Below are 22,199 nucleotides of genomic sequence, written 5' to 3'. Positions count from 1 at the left end.
GACCTTGAGTGTCAGTGGTCAGAGTAGGCGGAGAGTCTCAGAGGAAGGAGCCCCTGGGAGCTGCCCCCCACCCCCACCCACGCCATGGCGAGCGTGGTGGTGAAGACGATCTGGCAGTCCAAAGAAATCCATGAGGCTGGGGACCCCCCGGCGGGGGTCGAGAGCCGCTCCCAGCTGGTCCCTGAGGCTCCTGCGGGGGTGACCAGCCCAGTCAAGGGGATCGCGAAGAAAAAGAAGGCCGTGTCGTTCCACGGGTGGGTTTGTCGCACCCTGTCGGGGACGGTCCTAGCGCCCAGCGCTGCCTCCAACAGAGCACGAGTCCCACCGTGGGTGCTGGAGGGAGGGGAGGGGGAGGAGAGGAGGGGGCGGAGGAGAGGCAGGCAGGAGGGCGGTGGCCTGGGGGGAATCAAGAGTGTGGGAGGTAGAGAGGAAGAAGGTAGCGAGCATACAGGGAGAGGGGAAAAAGTTGGAGGGTGGCGGTGGGGCTGCGGGCTGGAAATGGCAAAAGAAAATAGGCAGCGGAGATGGCAGAGAAAGAAGAAAGTAGGCAGTGAGGTTGGAGTCAGAAAGAGTAGGCGATGTGGAGACAGGGAGGCAGGAGGGGCCATACCCTGCTGGGGCTGCATCTTGACCCTCCTGCCTGTTTCTCCTTCCCAGGGTGGAGCCTCGGATGTCCCACGAGCCAATGCACTGGTGCCTGAACCTCAAACGGTCCTCGGCCTACACCAACGTGTCCCTGCTCAACCTGGCCGCCATGGAGCCCATCGACTCCTCGGGGACAGACTCAACGGCGGAAGACAGCAGCTCACTAGCACTGCCTGTGCCCCCTGCCTCCCCCACCCCACCCTGGGCTCCAGATGACCCCGACATCACGGAAATACTGGTGAGGGGGCCCTGGCCGGGCTGTGGAAGACAAGAGTTCTCACTCTGGTGGTAGGCAGATACTGAAGGTGGGGGCGGGGGTTCGTCTCGATTTGGAATGAGAAGGTTCTGGTCACCCTTTGAGGCCCTCTACAGTCAGCCATGAGTCTGCTCCACCCAGGGTGAATGACGCCTGCTGCCTGGGAGTTGGTCTTGTGTTCAGTCAGTCACTGCCAGATGTCCTGGGTGAGGCGGAGTCACAGATTGGAATCAGGCCAGGTCCCAGTCCCGGGGAAGCTCCCAGTCTGGTGCGAGTGACAGCTACAGACTGCGGTGATAAATTCCATAATGGAGGTAGCACTGAGGATCCCAGAAAAGGGCCTCTCAAACCAGGCGAGGGGTATCAGTGAAAGTTTCCTGGAGGAGGCAGTGTTGGAACTGGACTTTGACGGATGACTAGGAGCTCTCTGAGGGACACCTCAGCATGTGGGGCAAAACTGGGAGGTGAGCAAGATCTAGGAGAATTTAGAGAATTCCTGAGTAGAGCACAGAAAGCTACAGCTTGGTCTCCCACCAGCCTCCACCCCCTGCCAGGCTTCTCCTGGGTCAGGCCCTGAACTGGGCTTGACATGGACACTGAGAATTACACTAACAAGAACCATGGCCATGATAATACTAATCAGATTCACTGGGGATATATGTATAAATACAGCTGATTCACTTTGGTGTACCTCAAAAGCTGGTACAAAAGTGTGAAGCAATTATATTCCAATAAAGAGCTTAAAAAAAAAAAAAAAGATTCACTACGGGACTTCCCTGGGGGTCCAGTGGTTAGGACTCTGAGCATCCACTGCAGGGGGAACGGGTTCAATCCCTGGTCAGGAAACTAAGATCCCACATGCCATGTAGCATGGCCAAAAAAAAAAAAAAAAAGGAAAAAAGAGATTCACTAGCACGTACTGAGCACTTTCTGTGTTTTAGGAGCCTCAGTTTCCTCATCTGTAAAATGGGGATGCATGTGTTTGTTTTTTCAAGAAATATTTCTTAAACACCTACAATGTGCGAGGCACTGCTCTAGGAGCAGGAAATATAGCAGCACCCAAGACAGAATTCTGGAGAGAATTGCACCCATCTCATGAGGTTGTCATGACAATCAAATGCAATTCATTCACGGAAAATGTTTAGCACAATGGTCAGCTGCACACAGAATAATAACAACAAACAGAGTAGTTAGTTGTTATTATTTTTATCCTCATGTCACAGATGAAGATATTGAGGCCCGAGAAGGTTAACTAGCATACCCAGAGTCACACAGCTTCTCAGTGGTGGAGCCGGGCTTAGGGGTCAGGGGTGGGAGGCACCCTGCATTGATGCGGGCAGTAGAGGTCACCATGGGAGCCCTGAAGAGGAAGCCCTTGGCCCAGCTGGTGGTGATCAAGGAAGGCTTTCTGGAAAAGGCAACACACAAGCTGGATCTTGAAGATAAGGAAGGCAGAATACAGGGAAGGGTATTCCACCTAGCTGGAACAGCATATGCAAAAGGACAGGAGTTGAAAAGAGCCTGGGGAACATGTCCTTGTGGCTAGATTGTGGTGTGTGGGAGAGGTGAGGCTGGCAGGGATGGGGCACAGGACACAGAGGCTGAGAAACGCGGGCATTCTCCTGAGGGCAATGGGGAGCCATTGAGGGTTCCTGGGCAGGGGAGAGGAGAAACTCAGGAGTTTGGGCTCCATATGCATTTACTGAGCATTTACTGTGTACCAAGCACTGTGACCTATCCCTATGGTGGGGTTCGGAGGGGGAGGCTTGTTTTCCTCTCTTAGAAGTTCTGCAAGGAAGATGAAAACAAAAATAAGTGAGATACGGAGCAGTTTCTCAGAGCTATCTGAGATGCTGCCTCCCAGGCTGCAGTCCTCATTTTGCCCCAAATAAAACTTAACTTGCAACTCTCAAAAAAAAAAAAAGTGAGATGGAGAGAGGTGGAATGACCCCCCACAAGGTTGGAGTGCTTGTAAGAAGCAGGGCCAGGTCCAGAAGCTTAGTGGGTATGATGCTTTCTTTCCTTAGGGCCCCAGTGGGAGACATTTGGAGGGGAGAGACTGGAGGCAGGCAGGCCGGAGAGGAGGCTGGGCGAGGGTCCAGGCTAAGAGGACCAGGTGGAGAGAAGGGAGCAGGCAGAGACAGTCCAGGTGGGATGGATGGCCCGTGAGGCCTCTCCCCGCCCCCGAACACTTTCCTCCCCTCTCGGCCATCATCGCTCAGGCAGCACTCGCAGAGGTCTGCCTCCCACCAGAGCTATTTTTGAGTCACATCCCCCAGAGGATTGTGATGCCTGAGAAAGAGCCCTGGGCGGCCATGATCAAGGTCTAATGCAGCTGCGAACTCACTGTGGGGCTACAGGGGAGCATCAGCCTCTATGAGGCTTCTCCGTAAAATGGGAAAAGTACTGACAGCCAATACCTTGGGGTACAGGCAGGAACAGTGAGGAGGTGGACAGTAAGAACACAGGCTAGCACGCAGCATCTGAGCTACATCGGGAGAGAAAGCTGGAGATGGGCAGAGAGGAGGGGGCAGAAACCCAGAGAGAAAGGAGGACAGAGGCTCAGAGAGAGAGGGGGATAGGGACCCAGAGAGAGGAGGACAGGGACCAGGGGAGGAGGACAGGGACCAGGGGAGGGGGACAGAGACAAAACCAGAGATAGAGGAGGGGGCCAGAGACCCAGAGAAAGAAGGAATGGACACCAGAGAGAGGTGGGACAGAGAACTGGAGAAGAAAGGAAAAGAACCCAGGAGCGATGGAGACCCTGGGTGAGAGAGCGACAATTCCCAGACCAGAGGGAGTGTCAGCAGAAGAATGGTGAAGAGGATAGCTTTGGCTCCTGTCTTTTTGTTTGTTTGGTTGGTTGGTTGGTTTTTTGTTTTATTTTGGTTTGGTTTTTGTTTTTTTGGCCATGCCGCATAGCTTGTGGGATTTTAGTTCCCCGACCAGGGATCGAACCCGGGCCCCTGGCAGTGAGAGCAGGGAGTCCTAGTCACTGGACCACCAGGGAATTCCCTCGCTCCTGTCTTAAGCTCTGACATCTTTATGAGGCCGAAGGATACAACTGAGGAGGTAGTGTTACTTTTGGGGAAGGTCAGCACCTCCATGCAGAAGTGACCAGAGCAGGTCTTTTGAGCCCTGCTTGGAACTTGTCCTGCTTGCTGTCTACAGATTTCCCTGAGGCTGCTGTGGGGTCTTGGTGCTAAGCCCCTTCCTGGTAGGTCCTGTCCTGTTGTCTCTACTTTTAACGATGCTGACAGTAACCACTGCGCTTGGCTTATGGATACTATCATCTTGTTGACCCTTCCTCACCATCATCTGAGTAAGGTATCATCATTCCCATTTGACAAGAAAGGAAACCGAGGCAGGCTTGTAGTGGGGAATTGGATTGCCCAGAGGCATGGCATCTGGGTGGCCAAGGAGGGGTTAATCCCCAGGTCTGGCTTCCCCACCCCCACCATGCCATTTACATTTCAGCCAAGGCCAACAGGCTTTGTCTTTACTATTCCCAAAATCTGCTCTCAGTGAAGCTAAAGCTCACCTCCAGTGACCCCAGCTGCCCTTTCTCTTTTCCCAAGTATTGACGAAGGACCTTTCTGGGTCAGCCTGTGTTCCTCCCAACAGCAGCCCTGTGAAGGTAGTTATTAGTCCCTCCGCATTTTACAGATAGGGAAACAGGGGCTTAGAGAGGTGAAGTCCCCTCCCTGAGGTCATACAGCTAATAAGTGGGAGAACTGAGTTGACCCCAGGACCTGCTCCCCTAGATTCCCAGAAGAGCTACCTATGGGAAATCCAAGACCATTTGGGCCTTAAGTTTAAAAATATCACTTTGTGTATTGGTTAGCTACTGCTGTGAAACAAATGATTCCCAACCTTAAAACAACAAACCTGGAGTGGCTTAGCTGGGTGGTTCTGGCTTAGGATCTCTCATGAGGTTGCAGTCAGGATTTTGGCAGGGGTTGCAGTCATCTGAAGGCTTGACTGGGGCTGGAGGTTATGCTTCCAAGATGGTGCACTCACATGGCTCTTGGTTGGAGGCCTCAGTTCCTTGCCACATGAGCCTCTCCAGATGTAGCTGCTTAAGACATAGCAGCTATCATCCTCCAGAGCAAGAGAGAGCAAGAAACAAGCCACAGTTCCTTTTATGAACTAGTTTCTTAAGTCACACACCATCACTTCTGACTTATTCTATTTACTAGGTAAGAGTCACTAAGCCCAGCCAACACTCAAGTGAGAGGAATGAGCATCCACATCTTAAAAGAGCATAAAAAAAATATGGACATGTTTTAAACCATCATGGTTTTGTGTGGGTCTTATTGGCTTTTAATTATTTTTTTTTTGTAGGTGCCCTTCACCAAGATGAGAAAGTTCCCTTGCACTTCTAGTTTGTTGAGTGTTTTTTGTCATGAAAGGGTACTGGATTTTGTCAAATGCTATTTCTCTGTTCAGTGACATGATTGTGTTTTCCCCCTCTGTATGTTACTAATAAGGTGTGTTAGTTTTCATGTTGAACCAATTTTGCATTCCTGGGATAAATCCTACTTGGCATGGTGTATAATCCTTTTTATATGCTGCTGGACTTGGTTTGCTAGTATTTTGTTGAAAATTTTGTGGCTGTTTTCAGAAGGGATATTGGTCTGTAGTTTTATTATCTGGTGATGTCTTTGGTTTTGGTATCAGGGTAACATTGGCCTCACAGAATGAGTTAGTTCCCTCTTCTTCTGTTTCTTTGGTGAAGAGTTTGAGATGAATTGGCAGCAACTCTTTTTTAAATGATTGGTAGAATTAAACCAATGAAGCCATCTGGGCTTTTGTTGTTGTTGTTGTTGGAAGTTTTCAAATTACTAACTCAATCTCTTTACTCGTTATAGATCTATTTGGATGTCCTAGCTCTACTTGAGTTAGTTTGTGCTTTGCAAGGAATTTTTCCTTTTCATCTAGGTTTCATATTTGATGACACACAATTGTTCATAGTGTTCCCTTGTAATCCTTTCTCTTTCCGTAAGATTGGTAGTAATGTCCCCTCTTTCCTTCCTGATTTTAGTAATTTGAGTCTTCTTCCTCTTTTTTGTGGTCTAGCGAAAAGTTTGTCAATTTTGTTGATCTTTTCAAAAAACCGACTTCTGGATTTGTTGATTTTTCTCTACTGTTTTTCTATTCTCTATTTCATTTTTTTCCACTCTAATCTTTATTATTTCCTTCCTTCTGCTAGCTTTGGGTTTAGTTGTCTCTTCTCTTTCTAGTTTCTTAAGATGGAAGATTAGGTTACTGATTTTAAGTTCTTTTTCGATGTATGTGTTTACAGCTCTAAATTTCCCTCAAAGTATCCCCTCTGCTGCATCTCACAGGTTTCGGTACATTGTGTTTTCAATTTCCTTCATTCCTAAGTATAATTCCTCTTGTGATTTCTTCTTCTACCCATTGGCTGTTTGAGTGTGTTGTTTATTTTCATGTATTTTTGAGTTTCCCAAATTTCTTTCTGCTATTGACTCCTAATTTCATCCTACTGAGGTCATGGAGGTCAGAAAACATACTTTGTTTTCAAATCCTTTTACATTCATTGAGACTTGTTTTGTGACTTAATATATGGTCTATCTTCAGCCATATGAACAATGTTTAATTTCACTTGAGCAGAATGTGTATTCTGCTCTTGGGTGGAATGTTCTGTAGATGCCTGTTAGGTCTGGTTGCTTTATAGTGTTGTCCAAGTTTTTCCATCTCTTTGCTGATCTACTCTCTAGTTGTTCAATCCATTCTTGAAATTGGGGTATTAAAGTCTCCAACCATTACTGTTAAATTGTCAATTTCTCCTTTCAATTATGTCAGTGTTTTTTGTTTTTGGTGGTGGTGGTGGCCACCCTGCAGGGCTTGCAGGATCTTAGTTCCTTGACCAGGAATTGAACCCAGGCCCTCAGCAGTGAAAGCACAGAGTCCTAACCACTGGACCGTCAGGGAATTCCCAATTCTGACAGTTTTTGATTCATGTGTTTTGAAGCTCTATTAGGTGCATATATATTTATAGTTGTTATAATCCTCTCAATGACTTGACTCATAGTTTCGGCCAGTTTTTTTCATTGTTTTTATGGAGGGGTGGAATTTGGGGGTTTCCAACTCTACCATTTTGCTGTCACCCTAATACAATATTGTTTATCACAACTGTTCTCCAGAGCAGTTATGCAAGAAATGTGAAGTTGTTCCCATTTTACAATGGAGGAAGCTTGTTCTCTCTTTTGTTTTGTGTATTAGTTCTGCAGCTGTAAAAGAAACCAAAATATCTGATTGAAGCAGGATAGTTTATCGCTCACATAAATGTCTCAAATATATCAGGTCTCTTTGAATGCAGTATGTTAGAGGCTCCAGTGTTCTGGGGGCTGAGCTATTAAGTCACAAGTTTGGTTGCTATAACAGAAAGACACAAAGTAGCATAAACAAGATGGAAAATGTTCTCTTTGTCACATGTAAAAGTACTCATAAGTGGTTGGAATTGAGTATGGAGGCTTCACAGGGTTGAGGATTCAGTCTTCTTTTATCTTGTGTCCTCCATCTCATGGTCCAAGGTGGCTGCTTCAGCTTTAGCCATCCACATTGTAGGGAGAGAGAGGGAGGTGTATTCCCTACTTTCCTTTATTAAAGGCATGACTTGGAAACTGCCTATATTATTTCCACTCATATTCCATTGGCCAGAACCTAGTCACATGGCCACCCTGGCTGCAAGGGTACCTGGGAATTATAGTCTTTTTGCTGGGCAGTCATATGCCAGGCTAAGTCTTCTATAAACGTGGAAGGTGGGAGAATGGAGATCCTGTCACGTGCGCCCCTCCTGAGCCAGTTTGTTTGACAGGAGTCATAAGGCATTTTATGATGACACAGGGTAGCGAAGATTAGAGGCCATATGATGTCACAGTTTAAAACAAAGCCTCTAAATAAATAAATAAATAAATAAATAAATAAATAAATATAAAAAAACAAAGGCTCTGAGTATAAATTCTGACAAGGCCATCTCCTGTCTCATGCACCTGGAAGTAAAAGGGATGTTCCCTCTCTGTCTCATTTGCCTCACTTGCAAAATGGGCCAGATAATCTCAAGAGGTGTGGTTCTGAGGAATAAAAGGGAAAACGTGGGTAAGTGCTTGGCTTGGTGCACAGTGAGTGCTTATATCTGGAAAGTGGGTTATCTTTAGAATTCTCCACTGCCTGGAGAGAAAGACAGGGCATGTGTGTTAACAGTTTATCTTATTTATGTCTGTGGATCCCGAAGACATTTATCTCAGGTTAAGAACATTCCTCCTTCTCCCACATGTCTGAGCTCCCCCACCCCCACTCCCTCCTGGATCCTACTTATTTTTCTTCCCATCCATTAAGCAGAAAACCAATCTGCCCCCCAGTTTAATGGAGCAGGAATACCAAGAATCAAAGAGGCACAGCCCTGCCCCAAATTCCACAGCTATTCCAGGACAGAATCAAGGTGTAAAGCTAGTTCTAGACTTTCTCTTGGGGTTGGGGTTTGCTTCCATGCACCCACTGACCCACCTGTCTCCCATTCTTCCCCAGAGTGGCGTCAACAGTGGATTGGTCCGTGCTAAAGACTCCATCACCAGCTTGAAGGAAAAGACCACTCGGGTTAACCAGCACGTGCTGACGCTGCAGGTGTGAGGACCGCCCACCCCACCCCCAACATCTCCTCTCCCTCCAGGGTCACGTTCCCCTCTCAGAGCTGTCCTCCAGCTCGATGCACCCACAGTCCAGCTAGGGAGACTGAGGCTCAGGAGGTAAAGGAAACTTTCTGCCTCTCCTCCCCATGGGGTGTCTCCTTGAGGCTAACCCCTCCTCCCTTCCATGATCCAGAGTGAGTGTTCTGTGCTGAGTGAGAATCTAGAGAGAAGGCGGCAAGAGGCGGAAGAACTAGAAGGGTACTGTAGTCAACTCAAGGTGAGCCCCTGGGCGGCAGGAGCAGGGCGAGGAGAAGGGAGCGGGAGTAGGAAGAAGGTGAGAGGAAATGGGGAGGAAGGGACTGGTGGACAGGAAATGGGTGGGGGGAAGTGGAAAAGGAGCGGTCTAATAAAAGTCTAATCCCTTTAGCCAAGGGAACCAAGCCCGGAAAGGGCAGACCAGTAATCAGAAGGCACACCTCTCTGAAGGGGGCGTGTCTTGGATGCGGGGGTGGAGCCTGGGTGGAAAATAGCAAGGATAAGGTTTTCGAGGTGGAACTGGAATGGGAAGGCAGGGCCCCCGCCCTGGTGTCCTGACCCAGGAGAATTGCCGGAAGGTGACCAGGTCGGTGGAAGATGCTGAGATAAAAACCAATGTCCTGAAGCAGAACTCTGCCCTGCTGGAGGTAAGGGGGAGGGGTCTGCGGACTTGGGGAAGGGGGCCAGATACGTGAGATATTTGAGGTAGACTTCGGGTGGGCCTTCCCGCCCTGCCGCCGCCACCGCCGCCGCCGCCACCACCACCGCCACCACCACCACACTGCCCCTTCATGTTCATGGTCATACTTTTCCATGCACAGTCATATTCAAGTCCCAGAGAGAGGGATTCATGTCAGACTTGGAGTGGGAATGCCTTTCCTGCCCACATACCCACTCACTTCCCAACAAGATGTTGGAAAAGCTTCAGTTGTTCTTACTAAACAGGAGGGTCTAGAATCTGATGCCTTCGAGGATTAGAGCGGGGGTGGAGGGCTAGATGGAGATAGTGAGTTGGACTCCAGCTAGGCTTCCAATGGGGCATCCCTCCCTAGTAACAGCAAGCAGGAGTCCATTTAGACTTCGAGTGCGACTTCCCAGTGTCCCGTCCCCACATCCATCTACTTTCCAGTCTCAGAAATTCATTGGGTGGATTTGGGGGTGGAGGTGATGGTTGTGGGAGGCAAGGGGCCGACCGTGGCAACCCTGCCCTGCTTCCCCGCCCAGGAGAAGCTGCGCTACCTCCAGCAGCAACTGCAGGATGAGACGCCGAGGAGGCAGGAGGCCGAGCTGCAGGAGCTAGAGCAGAAGCTGGAGGCTGGCCTCTCCCGGCAGGGCCTGGGCCCCGCCACCCAGCCACCAGGCTGCTCTGGCCCGTCAGGGAGCCCCGACGAACCCCCGCGACCCCGAGGCCTGGTCCCAGGCGGCTGGGGAATGGGGCCCCGGGCAGGGGAAGGCCCCATCGTGAGCGAGCAGGAGTTGCAGAAGGTCTCTGCTGGCCTTGAGGAGCTGAGGCAAGTGCGATCCCGGGATGGGCCCAGGGAGTGGAGCCTCGAAGCTCTTGGAGGACAGGGTCCCGGGGCGGGGGAGCCTCGAAGAGCCTAGTGGGGAGTGTTCTGGGGGCAGTGACCCGGAAGGGCAGGACTTCGAAGAATGGGGTTTTGAGTATAGGGCCGGCGGGTTTTGGGAGGTGGCAGGTCTTTGGAGGTTCCAAACGCAGGGGGACAGGGTTGGCGGTATCTTGAGGAGGCAGTGTCTGGAGAAGCTGATGTGGGGCTGGGGGGCAGGCCGAGGGAAGGCCAGGATATCTGATAAGGGGGTAGAAGCAGCGTTCTGGAGGACATGCGAGGATTCCAAGAAATGAACAGGACAGGATAATTCGGGGACTGGGTGGGTCTGGAGCCACGGGCGTGGTCTTGGCGGGGCGGGGCGGACGATGGCATGTCCAAACCTCGCCCTGACCCGCTCCTTACCTCTGCCTCTACAGAAGGGTGGTGTCCTCACTGACCGCCCGGTGGCATCAGGAGGAGGGAGCGGTGCAGGAGGCCCTACGGCTGCTCGGGGGCCTGGGCGGCAGGCTCGACGGCTTCCTGGGCCAGTGGGAGCGGGCGCAGCGCGAGCAGGCGCAGACCGCGCAGGGCCTGCAAGAGCTGCGGGGCCGGGCGGACGAGCTGTGCACTATGTGAGGGCCCAGGCGAGCGCAATGTGTGGGGACGTGAGAGGGCGGAGCCTTGAGGGAAAGGGGTGGGCCAATCAGCTGGAGCCAATCGGGTGGAGACCACATACTGACAGGTGGACGCCCCAATTAGAGGGTAGGGAGGGGCGTGTTATACCTAAGAAGGACTGAGGGGCGGAGCCACTTAGAGAAGAGATGAGTTCCATGCCTTAAAAGGACAAGGTGAGGAGCCAAGTAGGAACAGGGGAAACCAATTAGAGAACAGGGACTGGCGTTCCCGACAATAAAACGCAAAAGGCGGTACCAGTCAGAGCAGAGAGGTCAAGGCAGAGCAGGGTACTGCAAACTGGATGGAGACAGAGGTGCTGGGCTAATCTTGGATGGAGCCTTCATAGGAGGACTACAGATTTCTCTGCCATCCAAAAGTAGAGCAGTTCCTGTGAAACCTTCTGTAAGCCAAAATAACCCAAAGCGAAGAAGCAAGTACCTTAGAATACATCTTGCTAACAGATGCACAAATGCATTGGGATAAAGCACAGATGCCCACAGACAACACAGTTCAAAGCTATGGTGGCTTGATGCTGAGATAGTGAGTGTAATTCTCAGAGAAGGAGCTTGGTGGCGCCACTGTCGTTGCTTGAGTGTGTCCTGCTTCTGTAACAGCTTGCTGCAAAACAAATGCTCTTTCATAAAAGTGAAAGTCCTCTTCAGATTTCTTTTGGTTAGTGAAAGCAGGTATTAATGTAGGTCTTTCATAAAAATGAAGTGGGGTAAAGAGAAGGAAGGGGAATTCCCTGGCGGTCTGGTGGTTAGGACTCCTGCTTTCACTGCCAAGGGCCGGGGTTCAATCCCTGGTTGGGGAACTAAGATCCCACAAGCCACATGGTGTGGTCACACACACACACACACACACACACACACACACACCCCAGAGCATGCCTGTGTACTGTTGGAGAGGCAACCTCACTGCACTGCTTACTCTCACACCTCAGGGTGGAGCGGTCAGCAGTGTCTGTGGCTTCACTGCGGAGTGAACTGGAGGGGCTGGGCCCAGTGAAACCGATTCTGGAAGAGCTTGGGCGGCAATTTCAGAACTCTCGAAGAGGGTCCGACCTCTCTATGAACCTAGATCGGGCCGCCCAAGGCTCCTGTGCCCGCTGTGCCAGGTAAGGGGGCGGCACCTGGCTCCAGGTGCATTCTGCATCATTTTGAGGACCAAGCATTGAAGGAGATGAGACTTTAGCAAGAGTGGGGAGGGAAATTCATTGTGGAAGACAGGGTACTCCCATGTATTGTAGGATGGGCCAGTCTTGCTGCACTGTGGGAGTCACATTTCTTCCCTCACCACAAGGTGAAGTCAGTGTCTTGTGGAACACAAGAAAGATTTGATGTGTTTTGAGCATCCTGGATTTCCAGTGCATTGTGGGAAGGTTGGGAAGTGGTACTGGGTAGGAGGCAGGGTTTCTCAGTGCATTTTAGGGAAGTGAGACCTTGGGGTATTGGGGAGCCAAGGGATACCATGCTTGAATTGTACTAGGAAAGGTGGGGGGCACTTCCAATACAAAGTGGGATTGGTTTTAACTAGTGCATTGTGGGAAATGTGAGTTTTTGATGAACCAAGGACCACGTGGTGGAAATCCCCAGGCACTGTGGGAATTCCCCATGCTGTGGAAACCAGAGCATACCTGATGCACTGTAGTTTGGCCCCATTGCGTGGTGGGAAGGTTGCCTGGGTGCACAGTGGAAACGGGACCTGGGTGGAGGCTGAGCAGGTGGGCATGGTGTATCCTGGGAATGGAGTTGGTCCGAGGCATCGTTCACCTGGTAACTACCCCTCCCCCAGCCAGGGGCAGCAGTTGTCCACGGAGTCCTTGCAGCAGCTGCTGGAGCGAGCGCTGACCCCACTAGTGGATGAAGTGAAACAGAGGGGCCTGGCTCCTGCCTGCCTCAGCTGCCAGAGGCTACACAAGAAGATTCTGGTACCAAGGACCATGGGCCACCATGCCCCACTTTTTGGTCAGGGCAGGGGGAGGGGAGCCCCAGGCACAAGGATACTGCTGGAGTGTGGCAGGATGGGAAGGGTGAGCTGTGGGCAGCCGGTACTGGGGGAACACTTGCCTCTAACATGTCGGGACGGGATGAGAGGGGAGCAGTTTGGTGGATAGTGAGTCATAGGTCAATCATTATGGAAGCTTGGGTGATGGACATGAGCCCAGAGCATGATGGGACATGGATCGGGCGCACTGTGGGACAGGGGAGGCAAACACCAGTCTACAGCTTCATGGACTATAAGCCTGATTTTCTATGAGCCTTAAGAGAGGTAATGCATTACATGGGATCATTGAGGCGAGACAGGGGACCCAGCGAATACGGGTCACAGTAAGCTAATACATTATGGGGAACGGAACCACAGCTCTACGTGAGGCATGGCACAGAGACTCAAATCCAATAACTGATGGAACTTGAGGCCGGGGTACATTCTGAAACGTAGAGATCTAGTATATTATGGGATATTGGCCAGATGTATGATGGGATATGAATTGTAGTGGGTGAGACAGACAAATGAGGCAGTAAGGGACAGTCATGTGGCAGAGCTGCAGGACTAAGACATGATAGGACATGGGGCCTGGTGCATTGTGGGGTATAGGGAACCAGAGCACTGAGGAGTACTACTGTCATCAAGAGGCTGGCCTAATAGATAAGGAGATGTAGGGTCACATCCCATAATGTGAATTACAGGATGTAGATGATCACCACGTGATGGGATATGGGGGCCTGGACATCAAATGAATGATGGCATTAGGGGACAATGTGATAGATGTTGATTTAGTGCTTGCAGGGACAGAAAGGCCAGTGCAACAGGGGACAAACGGGGCAGACACAAGTCTAGTGCACAATGAGATGTGGGAGGCCCAGTGCATTGTGGGATGCTGGGGTCAGCCTCAGGCTCAAGGCATGATGGGCTACTCTGGGGGCGCAATGCGGGCCCCAGGGGACCCTGCCCCTTGCCCTCCGCGATCCAGATCCCCCTCCACCCCCAGCCCAGTCCAGCAAGCCCAGCCGCGCCTACACTCCTCTCCCCAGGAGCTGGAGCGCCAGGCCTTGGCCAAACACGTCAGGGCAGAGGCCCTGAGCTCCACCCTTCGGCTGGCCCAAGACGAAGCCTTGCGGGCCAAGAACCTGCTGCTGACGGACAAGATGAAGCCGGAGTGAGGAAGGAGGCTGAGGGCATGGGAGGAGGGTGAGGTCTTGGGGAAAGGGCCTGAGTCACCCCCGGCTTCCACAGCAGCCCCGTGGCACCCAGCCTCCCCAGCACGAACTGCCTGCTCTCTCATTACAGGGAGAAGGTGGCCGCTCTGGACTATCTACACTTGAAGATGTGCTCCCTCCACGATCAACTCAGCAACCTGCCACTTGAGGGGTCCGCGGGGACAATGGGGGGAGGAAGTGGTGGGGGAACTTCCCCAAAACGTGGGGGCCCAACCCTTGAGCAATAAATGGCCCCTCATGCTGGCATGAATTCCGTCTCCTTTTTGGCACCAAGAGAGCTAGTAAAGTTGCACACACACTATGTACCTATGCTCACGATGACTTCATCCTCAGCCAACGGGGTGTCGACGATGGTTCTTTGAAAAGGAAGTAGGGGGTAGAAATAAGGTTCTGTGCTGCAGTTTGAGCCTGTCAAGCCAACATTTTTTAGGATGACTCTTACTGGATTATGTTAAAAAGCATGTCTACTGCTGTGTAAAACAAGTACCCGCCCCTCCAAAACACTTAGCTGCGTATACTGTATTATCTCACATAATTTCTGAGGGTCAGGAATCTGGGAGTGGCTCAGCTGGATGGTACTGGCTCAGGGTCCTCATGAGTTTGCAGTCAGGATGTCAGCTGGGGCTGCATCACCTGAAGGCTTGACTGGTGCTGGAGGTTACACTTCCAAGACAGCACATTCACATGGCTTTTGGTTGGAGGCCTCAGTTTCTCATGGCAGCTAACTTCCCCCAGGACAAGCCATCTAAGAGAGACCAAGCAAGAAGCTACGGTGTTTTTAATGACCTAGTTTTTGAAGTTGCACACCATCGTTTTCTCTTTTTATATTCACTAGAACTGAGTAAGTCCAGATCATACTCAAAGGGTGTGTCAAAGAATTTGCAGACATATTTTGAAGAGAATGTCAATTTGTGGACATATTTTACACCAGCACACTAATGCTATTTTTAAATGTATAATTGAAGTATAATATAAACAGAAAAGTTCACAATTAGGGACTTCCTTGGTGGTGTAGTGGTTAAGAATCTGCCTGCCAATTCAGGGGACACGGGTTCAAGCCCTGGCCTGGGAGGATCCCACGTGCCGGAAAGCAACTAAGCCTGTGCGCCACAACTACTGAGCCTGCACACCACAACTACTGAGCCCATGTGCTGCAACTACTGAAGCCCGCATGCCTAGAGCTGGTGCTCCACAAGAGAAGCCACGGCACTGAGAAGCCCGCACACCACAATGAGGAGTAGCCCCTGCTCGCCACAACTAGAGAAAGCCCTTGTGCAGCAACGAAGACCGAACTCAGCCGATAAATAAATTTAAAAAAATTATTGAGAGAAGTTAAAGACCTTAACAAGTGGAGAGATACCATATTCATGGTTTATAATATATCATTATAAAGATGTTACTTCTCTTCAATTGATTTATAGATTCGAAGATAGGAGATACGAGACTTATTAATGTGGTTTCATTTGTACCCACAAAATGATGGGAACCGGGGATCTAAAACCCCTCAGAGGATGAATAATAATCCTCATTTTATGAGTATATAGTGCTAGGGAGTGTATGTGTCCCTCAAAATTCGTATGTTGAGGCTCTAATCTGGTGGTATTGGGAGATGGGGCCATTGGAAGGTAATTAGATGAAGTCATGATGGGATTGGTGCCCTTCTTAAGAAGAGACAATCTCTCTCCCTCTTCTCACCAGATGAAGATATAGCAAGAAGGCAGCCATCTGCAAACAAGGAAGCAGGCTTTTCACCAGACACTAAATCTGCCAGCACTTTGACCTGGGATTTCCCAGCCTCCAGAACTGTGAGAAATAAATTGTTGTTTAAGCGACCCAATCTAAAGGAGCTCATCACTATTTCCAAATCCTAAAAAACCAACTAAACCATCCCCAAACCCCATCTTTGAGAATCTGCTTCTTCTTGCCAATGTTGATGTCAGTCAAGAGATATTCAGGAGACAGAAATCACACCAGTTATTTTCATAGAGATGATTTCATATAAAGAGATGCTACTCAGGTATAAAGGGCTGGTAACCAGGTAACTGAAAAGGCAAAAACAGTGCCCTGTGGTCTCACGGTGGTAGTGACTACGGGAAGCAGCTAATACCTCTGGTGCAGGAAAAACAAAGGATGTAGGTTAGAATTATGAAAACTAAACACTTGGATGAGAGGCTCACTAAAGATGAAACTCAGACAATGAGGAGGGAGGATTGCTCAGCTGGTGCAGGTATATATGAGCTCAGAGGACCACCAGGGACTGGGACCTTCTCTGGAGGCACACTGAAATGGTGCTGGTATCTCTGAGGGTGTGCAAGATTTGGAAAAACGGCAAACTAGATTTAGCAGCTACTACAGAAAGGAACTGCCTCAGCTGGGATAAAGAAGCTGTGCGGGAGACTTCCATGGTGGCGCAATGGTGAAGAATCCACCTGCCAATGCAGGGGACACGGATTCGAGCCCCAGTCTGGGAAGATCCCACATGCCACGTAAGCCGCAACTCAGCCCGTAAGTTGCAACTACTGAGCCTGCTCTCTAGAGCCCGAGAGCCACAACTATTGAGCCCACGTGCCACAACTACTGAAGCCAATAAATTAATTAATTTAAAAAACAAAGAAGCAAACAACCAAAACATAGGTACTCTTACTTTAAAAAGAAAAGGAAAAGAAAAAGAAGCTGTGCTCCCTGATGCTGATAAGAACTAGAAACTGACTGGAAATAAGCAAAGAGCAAACCAGAAGAGCCCAGTCCCATTGTTTCCTCCAGGCTTCTACAGTCTCTTTGGTGCCCCCTATTGGCAGAGTTGAACACAGCCAGTTGGCAAAGACGCGTGGTTTGCCGAGTCCCAGAGTCCCAGATTCACAAGGGAGTGAATTGGAAACCAAGAGATAATAGCTTAAGAATTGTACACACGTAACAGCAGTGTGTGCTAAGGGCCAGCGGCTGTAAGTAATCCAATTCCGTACCCCTAAGGCCCAAATATATCTTCTAAAGCATCCTTGAATACTTGAGAGACTATTTTCCTGGGTAGCTAGTCTGAATGTTGTGCTGATGTTAATTCTATCCAAATTCCATTGTGGTTTTAATGCAAATTCAATCAAAATCCCAATGAGATTATTTTTTAAAGAATCTGACCCAATTATTCTAAAGGTCTTCTCAAGAAATAAATAGATGAGAGAAGCAAAGTTTTTTTTTCTACAGAAGAAGAATAAGATGGGTCTAAAGCCAATATATTAAAATACAAGGTAACACGAATCATGTGGTTCTGAAGGAAGATTAAAAAGATGCTAAACGTTAAAACTTCATACACAATAATATTTGACAAATATGTTATTATAAAGCAACCAAGAAGAGTGAAATTATTCAAAATATTATGGGGGGGGGGATTGAAAGTTTATTTCCTCCTCTGACATCAAATAGTTTTTCCACACCAGCCAATTCTCTGATTCTCTAACATGAGCGAGGTGTCCAGCCACTCAATTCACTTCTGACCTAACCGTCCAGAGTTAGCTGAGACCCCGCAGGTTACAACTTCAGATGCTGGTTGAAAATGAAGTGCCCAGTCTTCCCCCACTGCTGCCCAGCCAGCTACAAATTCAGGAGTTCCCATTATCCATGCCTCTCAGGTTCCATACTCTGCTAGAAGAAATCACAAAACTCAGGAAAGAACTTTAGTTACTATTACTGGCTTATTATAAAGCATACAACCCAGGAACAGCCAAACGGGAACGATGCATAGATAGGGTGAAGCACAGGGGAAGAGAGGCAGAGCTTCCAAGCCCTCTCTGGGCACGGGCGCCACCTTCCCAGCACATCTATGTGTTCACCAGCTCCGAAGCTCAACAAACCCTGCTGTTCAGGGGTTTTATGGAGATTCCATTACCTAGGCATGACGGAGTCAATCACTGGCCATTGGTGATTGAACGCAAACTCCAGTCCCTCTCCCATCCTCAAGGGGCCAGGGGGTGGAGCTGACAGTCCCAACACTCTAATCACTGCTTGGTCTTTTTGGAGACCAGGCGCCCTCCTGAAGCTACCTAGAGGCCCCTCAGCCAAGAACCGTCTCACTAGCATACCAAGAACACTTTCATCACTCAAAGAGATTCCAAGGAATTTTGTCTTTTAGGGATCTTTAGGACCTCCGTGGCAGTGAAGGGGCAAAATATAGCTCTTTGGCATAAGGATTATTTTGAACTGGAGGCAAATGAGAATCAATAGATACAGAAAGAAATCTTCGCAGAGCTTCTCTTATCTAAAAGCAGAAATTTCTGGGAAATGAAGACTTTCATAAGTACCTTCTCCCAGGGCAGTTTTATGATCATGAAGAAGGTGGAAAGTTGGCACCAAGATGGGTCTTATCTTCTTCGTTTCACCCATACATATATCCTAGTTCACTTTCCCACAACTTACCACCCCAGCCTAAAACTCTTTTTTGTCATGTCACAGCTCCACAATTTATTGTTCCTTGTTTAAAAGGTGGGACTTCCCTGATGGTCCAGTGCTTAAGAATCTGTCTTGCAATGCAGGGGATGCCGGTTCGATCCCTGGTGGGGGAACTAAGATCCCACATGCTGCGGGGCAACTAAGCCTGTGCGCCACAACTAGAGAGAAGCCTGTGCGCCACAACGAAGAGCCCGCATGCCACAACTAAGACCTGGTGCAGCCAAAAAATAAAATAATTTAAAAATAAAAGGTATATAAGCTGTCAGCCCCATCCAGTTCTTTGGGTCTTGACTTTTCTATGCAGGTCTTCACATGCATACTTAATAATAAACCTTTTCCCCTGTTAATCTGTCTTTGATCAGTCTAATTTGCAGGGCCCCATGCACTGAACATGTGTGTAGCACAGGGACCTATATTCAATATCCTGTGACAAACCATAATAGAAAAGAATATGTATATATATAACTGCATCACTTTGCTATACAGCAGAAATTAATACATTATAAATCAACAAGACCTCAAATAAATAAATAAAAATTGTGGCAAAATATGTATAATATAAAATTTACGATTTCAACCATTTTGAAGTGTCCGATTCAGCGGCATGAATTACACTCACAATGTTGTGTAACCATCACCACAGTCTATTTCCAGAGCTTTTCATCCTCCCAAGCAGAAACTCTGTAGCCATTAAACAAAACCTCCTCATTCCCCATTCCTCCCTCCTCCCAGCTCCTGGCAACCACCAGGAACATCTTTTCACGGCTTATTTGTATAGCTTCTCTGTAGAAACGTCTATTCAAGTCCTTGGCCCATTTTTTGAATGGGGTTATTTGGCTTTTGGTGTTGTCGGGTTGTAGGAGTAATGTCATATACTTGACATTAACTCCTTAGCAGCTATCTGACATGCAAATATATTCTATCCTGTCAGCTGTTTTTTCACTCTAATGATTGTGTCCTTGAAGACACGGGATTTTAAAATTTGGATGTAATCCCATTTATCTATTTTTTTCTTTTTTGCCTGTGCTTTGGCTGTCACATCCAAAATGAGAAGTCATTGCCAAACCCAATGTCATGAAGCTTTGCCCTTAGGTTTTCTTTTAAGAGCCTAATAGAATGCGCCCGGCGGTCCCCCGGATCTGTCTCTTGCTTCAACTGTGTTTGGCCGGAACAGACCCAGGGACGCCCCTTGCTCCAGCCTCCGACCACCCTCCAACCTTTTTTCCAGTCGCAACCTTCGGAGTCAGCCACTCAGCCATCCTCGGTCACCGGGACCAGCCAACATCATTTTTTGAGCTTAACTCCTTATTACCGATCAACCATGACCTCCCAGATTCGTCAGAATTATTCCACCGAGGTGGAGGCCGCCGTCAACTGCCTGTTCAACTTGCATCTGCAGGCCTCCTACACCTACCTCTCTCTGGTGAGGGTCCCCAAGACACCCAGCCCAAGTTTCCCTCAGCTGCGCACCTCCAGCCCTCTGCGCACGCGCTGGCGGTCTTTGTCCCGCTGGATAGTCAGAAGGCGGAGTCCGCACCCCTGGCCTCGCCTCCAGGTAACCTTGTTCCCGCCATCTCTTCCCGCAGGGCTTCTATTTCCACCAGAATGTTGTGGCTCTGAAGGGCGCGGGCCACTTTTTCTACAATTGGCCAAGGAGAAGCGTGAGGGCGCCGAGCATCTCTTGAAAATTGCAGAACCAGCAGGGCAGCCACACTGTCTTCCAGGACATGGAGAAGCCATCCCAAGATGAGTGGGGTAAAACCCAGGACGCTATGGAAGCCTCTGTGCTCAAGGAGAAGAACCTGAACCAGGCCCTTGTGGATCTGGAGGCCCTGGGTTCTGCCCCTGCAGCCCCACATCTCTACGACTTCTGGAGCCACTTCCTAGATGAGCAGGTGAAACTCATCAAGAAGATGGGTGATCACCTGACCAACCTCCGCAGGCTGGCTGGTCTCCAGGCTGGGCTGGGAGAGTATCTCTTTGAAAGGCTCATCCTCAAGCACCTTATCTGAGGCATGGGGAGTACCTACTTAAAAGGGAAGGACAAATACTGCATCTTACCACTAAGAAAGAAGTTTCATCCTAGTGGCTCAGGCATCTTCAGCTTCTGGAGGAAGCATATTCTACACTGGGAAATACCACTCTGATCCATTTTTCGGGTGACACATAAGACTTCTAGCTTTGAGAGATTCCCAGGCCAGAAGAGGACCTGCAGTAGGTACAAGCTGCAGTGCAAGCAGCCCTGCCGTTTGGGGACCACGTGATCCTAGAAATATCTGTAGATTGGCAAAGATGTCACGCAGAGTTTCTGCCAAGGAATCTCCTGATAGGGGAAGCACAGTGTTGACCCCAGCGTTCTGAAGCAAGGCTGTGCACTGCCCCAGAGGAACTCCTGGTGCACTACTGAGCCCTGATAGAGATGGAGGAGCGGAACACTGGATACCACGCGATGCGCAGCCAGCGTGGCCCATCGTGAGTTTATTCTGTCGGAAGCCCCAAGTATTTCAGGGTGGGCGGGTCCAACACTGATCTCTCAGAAGGTGGATCCTAGGTCAGGCATTAGCAGGGCCAGAGGACACAAATGAGCTGCATAGGCAGGTGGGTCGGGCCCCCGTGACATTCACCACCAGCACCTGTCTCTACTTATGACTATACAGGGCAGGGCTGGAATGGGGAGGAGTTCTTTAGAATCAGCTGACAGAGGCAGGGAAAAGCTGAGCAATATTTTCACTCACTCAACTCTCTTCTCCTAAAGCTCAATAACCTTGAATTTAACTTGTTGTGTGTGTGGGGGGGTGTACCACACACAGCACAGCATGTGGGATCTTAGTTCCAAACTAGGGACTGAACCTGTGCCCCCTGCAGTGGAAGTGCAGAGTCTTAACCACTGGACAGCCAGGGAAGTCCCCTCATTGAACTCTTTGTTGTGGAATTCTGAGGCATCTACAAAAGTAGGATAATCTCTAACAAAACATTGTAAATCAACTATAAAGCAATTTTTTTAAATGACCAAAAAAAAAAAGGAGGATAATATGATGAAACCGCCCACCCCAATGCCTTTCCCCTAGTTTCCCTAGTTATCAGCTCGTGGCCGATCTGGTTTCATCTATGTCCCTGTAGTAGGCAGAACAATGGTTCCCCCAAAGATGCCCACCTCCTAGTCCCTGGACCCTGTGCATATGTTATGCTATATGGCAGAGGGGAATTAGGTCACAGATGCAATTGAGGTTGCTAATCAGTTGGTTTTAAGAGAAGGAGCTAATCCTGGATTATCTGGGTGGGCTCAGTCTAACCACAAGAGTCCTTAGAAGAAAGATGATGACAGGAGTCAGTCACAGGAGGTGTGACTGGAGGAGAAAGGCACAGAGGGATGCGACAATGCTGAGTGTGAAGATGGAAGATGGGGTCATAACTGAGGAATGTAGGTGGCCTCTAGAAGTAATAAGAATCCTGGGGGGGGGGGGGGGGGGGAGGGACCTCCCTGGTGGCGCAGTGGTTAAGAATCCGCCTGCCGATGCAGGGGACACAGGTTCAAGCCCTGGTCCGGGAAGATCCTACATGCCATGGAGCAACTACTGAGCCCGTGCTGTAGAGCCCGTGAGCCACAACTACTGAGCCCACGCACCGCAACTACTGAAGCCTGTATGCCTAGAGCCCGTGCACCCCAACAAGAGAAACCACCACAATGAGAAGCCCGCACAGCACAGCAAAGAGTAGCCTCCACTCA

General features: G+C 49.5%; 2 protein-coding genes and 1 pseudogene across 7 annotated transcripts in view; 2 read left to right on the top strand and 1 right to left on the bottom strand.

The window, feature by feature from the left end:
• Positions 1-10,753, bottom strand: part of AP2A1 (adaptor related protein complex 2 subunit alpha 1) — a 48,333-nt gene extending 37,580 nt beyond the window's left edge. Inside the window, exon 1 of the mRNA XM_057711965.1 lies at positions 10,560-10,753. The gene's annotated coding sequence lies outside the window, so the exon portion shown is untranslated. The remainder of the gene's footprint in view (positions 1-10,559) is intronic.
• Positions 15-14,275, top strand: TSKS (testis specific serine kinase substrate). 6 transcript variants are annotated; one of them, XM_057711978.1, is made up of 11 exons: positions 18-254; positions 658-883; positions 8,453-8,548; positions 8,747-8,830; positions 9,153-9,236; positions 9,814-10,100; positions 10,574-10,768; positions 11,755-11,928; positions 12,606-12,741; positions 13,804-14,003; positions 14,103-14,275. In XM_057711978.1, the coding sequence occupies exons 1-11, from the start codon at positions 85-87 to the stop codon at positions 14,257-14,259; spliced, it is 1,809 nt and encodes a 602-aa protein (XP_057567961.1). In that variant the 5' UTR covers positions 18-84; the 3' UTR covers positions 14,260-14,275. The 6 variants fall into 6 exon arrangements, with proteins under 6 accessions (XP_057567965.1, XP_057567967.1, XP_057567961.1 ...); XM_057711983.1 differs by having other exon boundaries at positions 20-254; positions 13,847-14,003; XM_057711980.1 differs by having other exon boundaries at positions 21-254; positions 13,847-13,971.
• Positions 14,276-14,349: 74 nt separating this feature from the next.
• LOC130838136 (ferritin light chain-like) lies at positions 14,350-20,484 on the top strand (annotated as a pseudogene).
• Positions 20,485-22,199: the final 1,715 nt, after the last annotated feature.

Source organism: Hippopotamus amphibius, chromosome 16 (assembly GCF_030028045.1).
Source record: "Hippopotamus amphibius kiboko isolate mHipAmp2 chromosome 16, mHipAmp2.hap2, whole genome shotgun sequence".
NCBI lineage: Eukaryota > Metazoa > Chordata > Mammalia > Artiodactyla > Hippopotamidae > Hippopotamus > Hippopotamus amphibius.
Note: the sequence above shows the minus strand (reverse complement) of the source record. Positions and strands in the feature narration are given on the sequence as shown.

Bases quoted from the DNA above. Each gene is read 5' to 3' on its own strand.
- TSKS (XM_057711978.1), top strand. From the start codon at position 85: ATGGCGAGCGTGGTGGTGAAGACGATCTGGCAGTCCAAAGAAATCCAT. The intron at 8,549-8,746 runs GTGTGAGGACCG...TCCATGATCCAG, and splicing joins AGCACGTGCTGACGCTGCAG to AGTGAGTGTTCTGTGCTGAG. The intron at 9,237-9,813 runs GTAAGGGGGAGG...TTCCCCGCCCAG, and splicing joins AGAACTCTGCCCTGCTGGAG to GAGAAGCTGCGCTACCTCCA.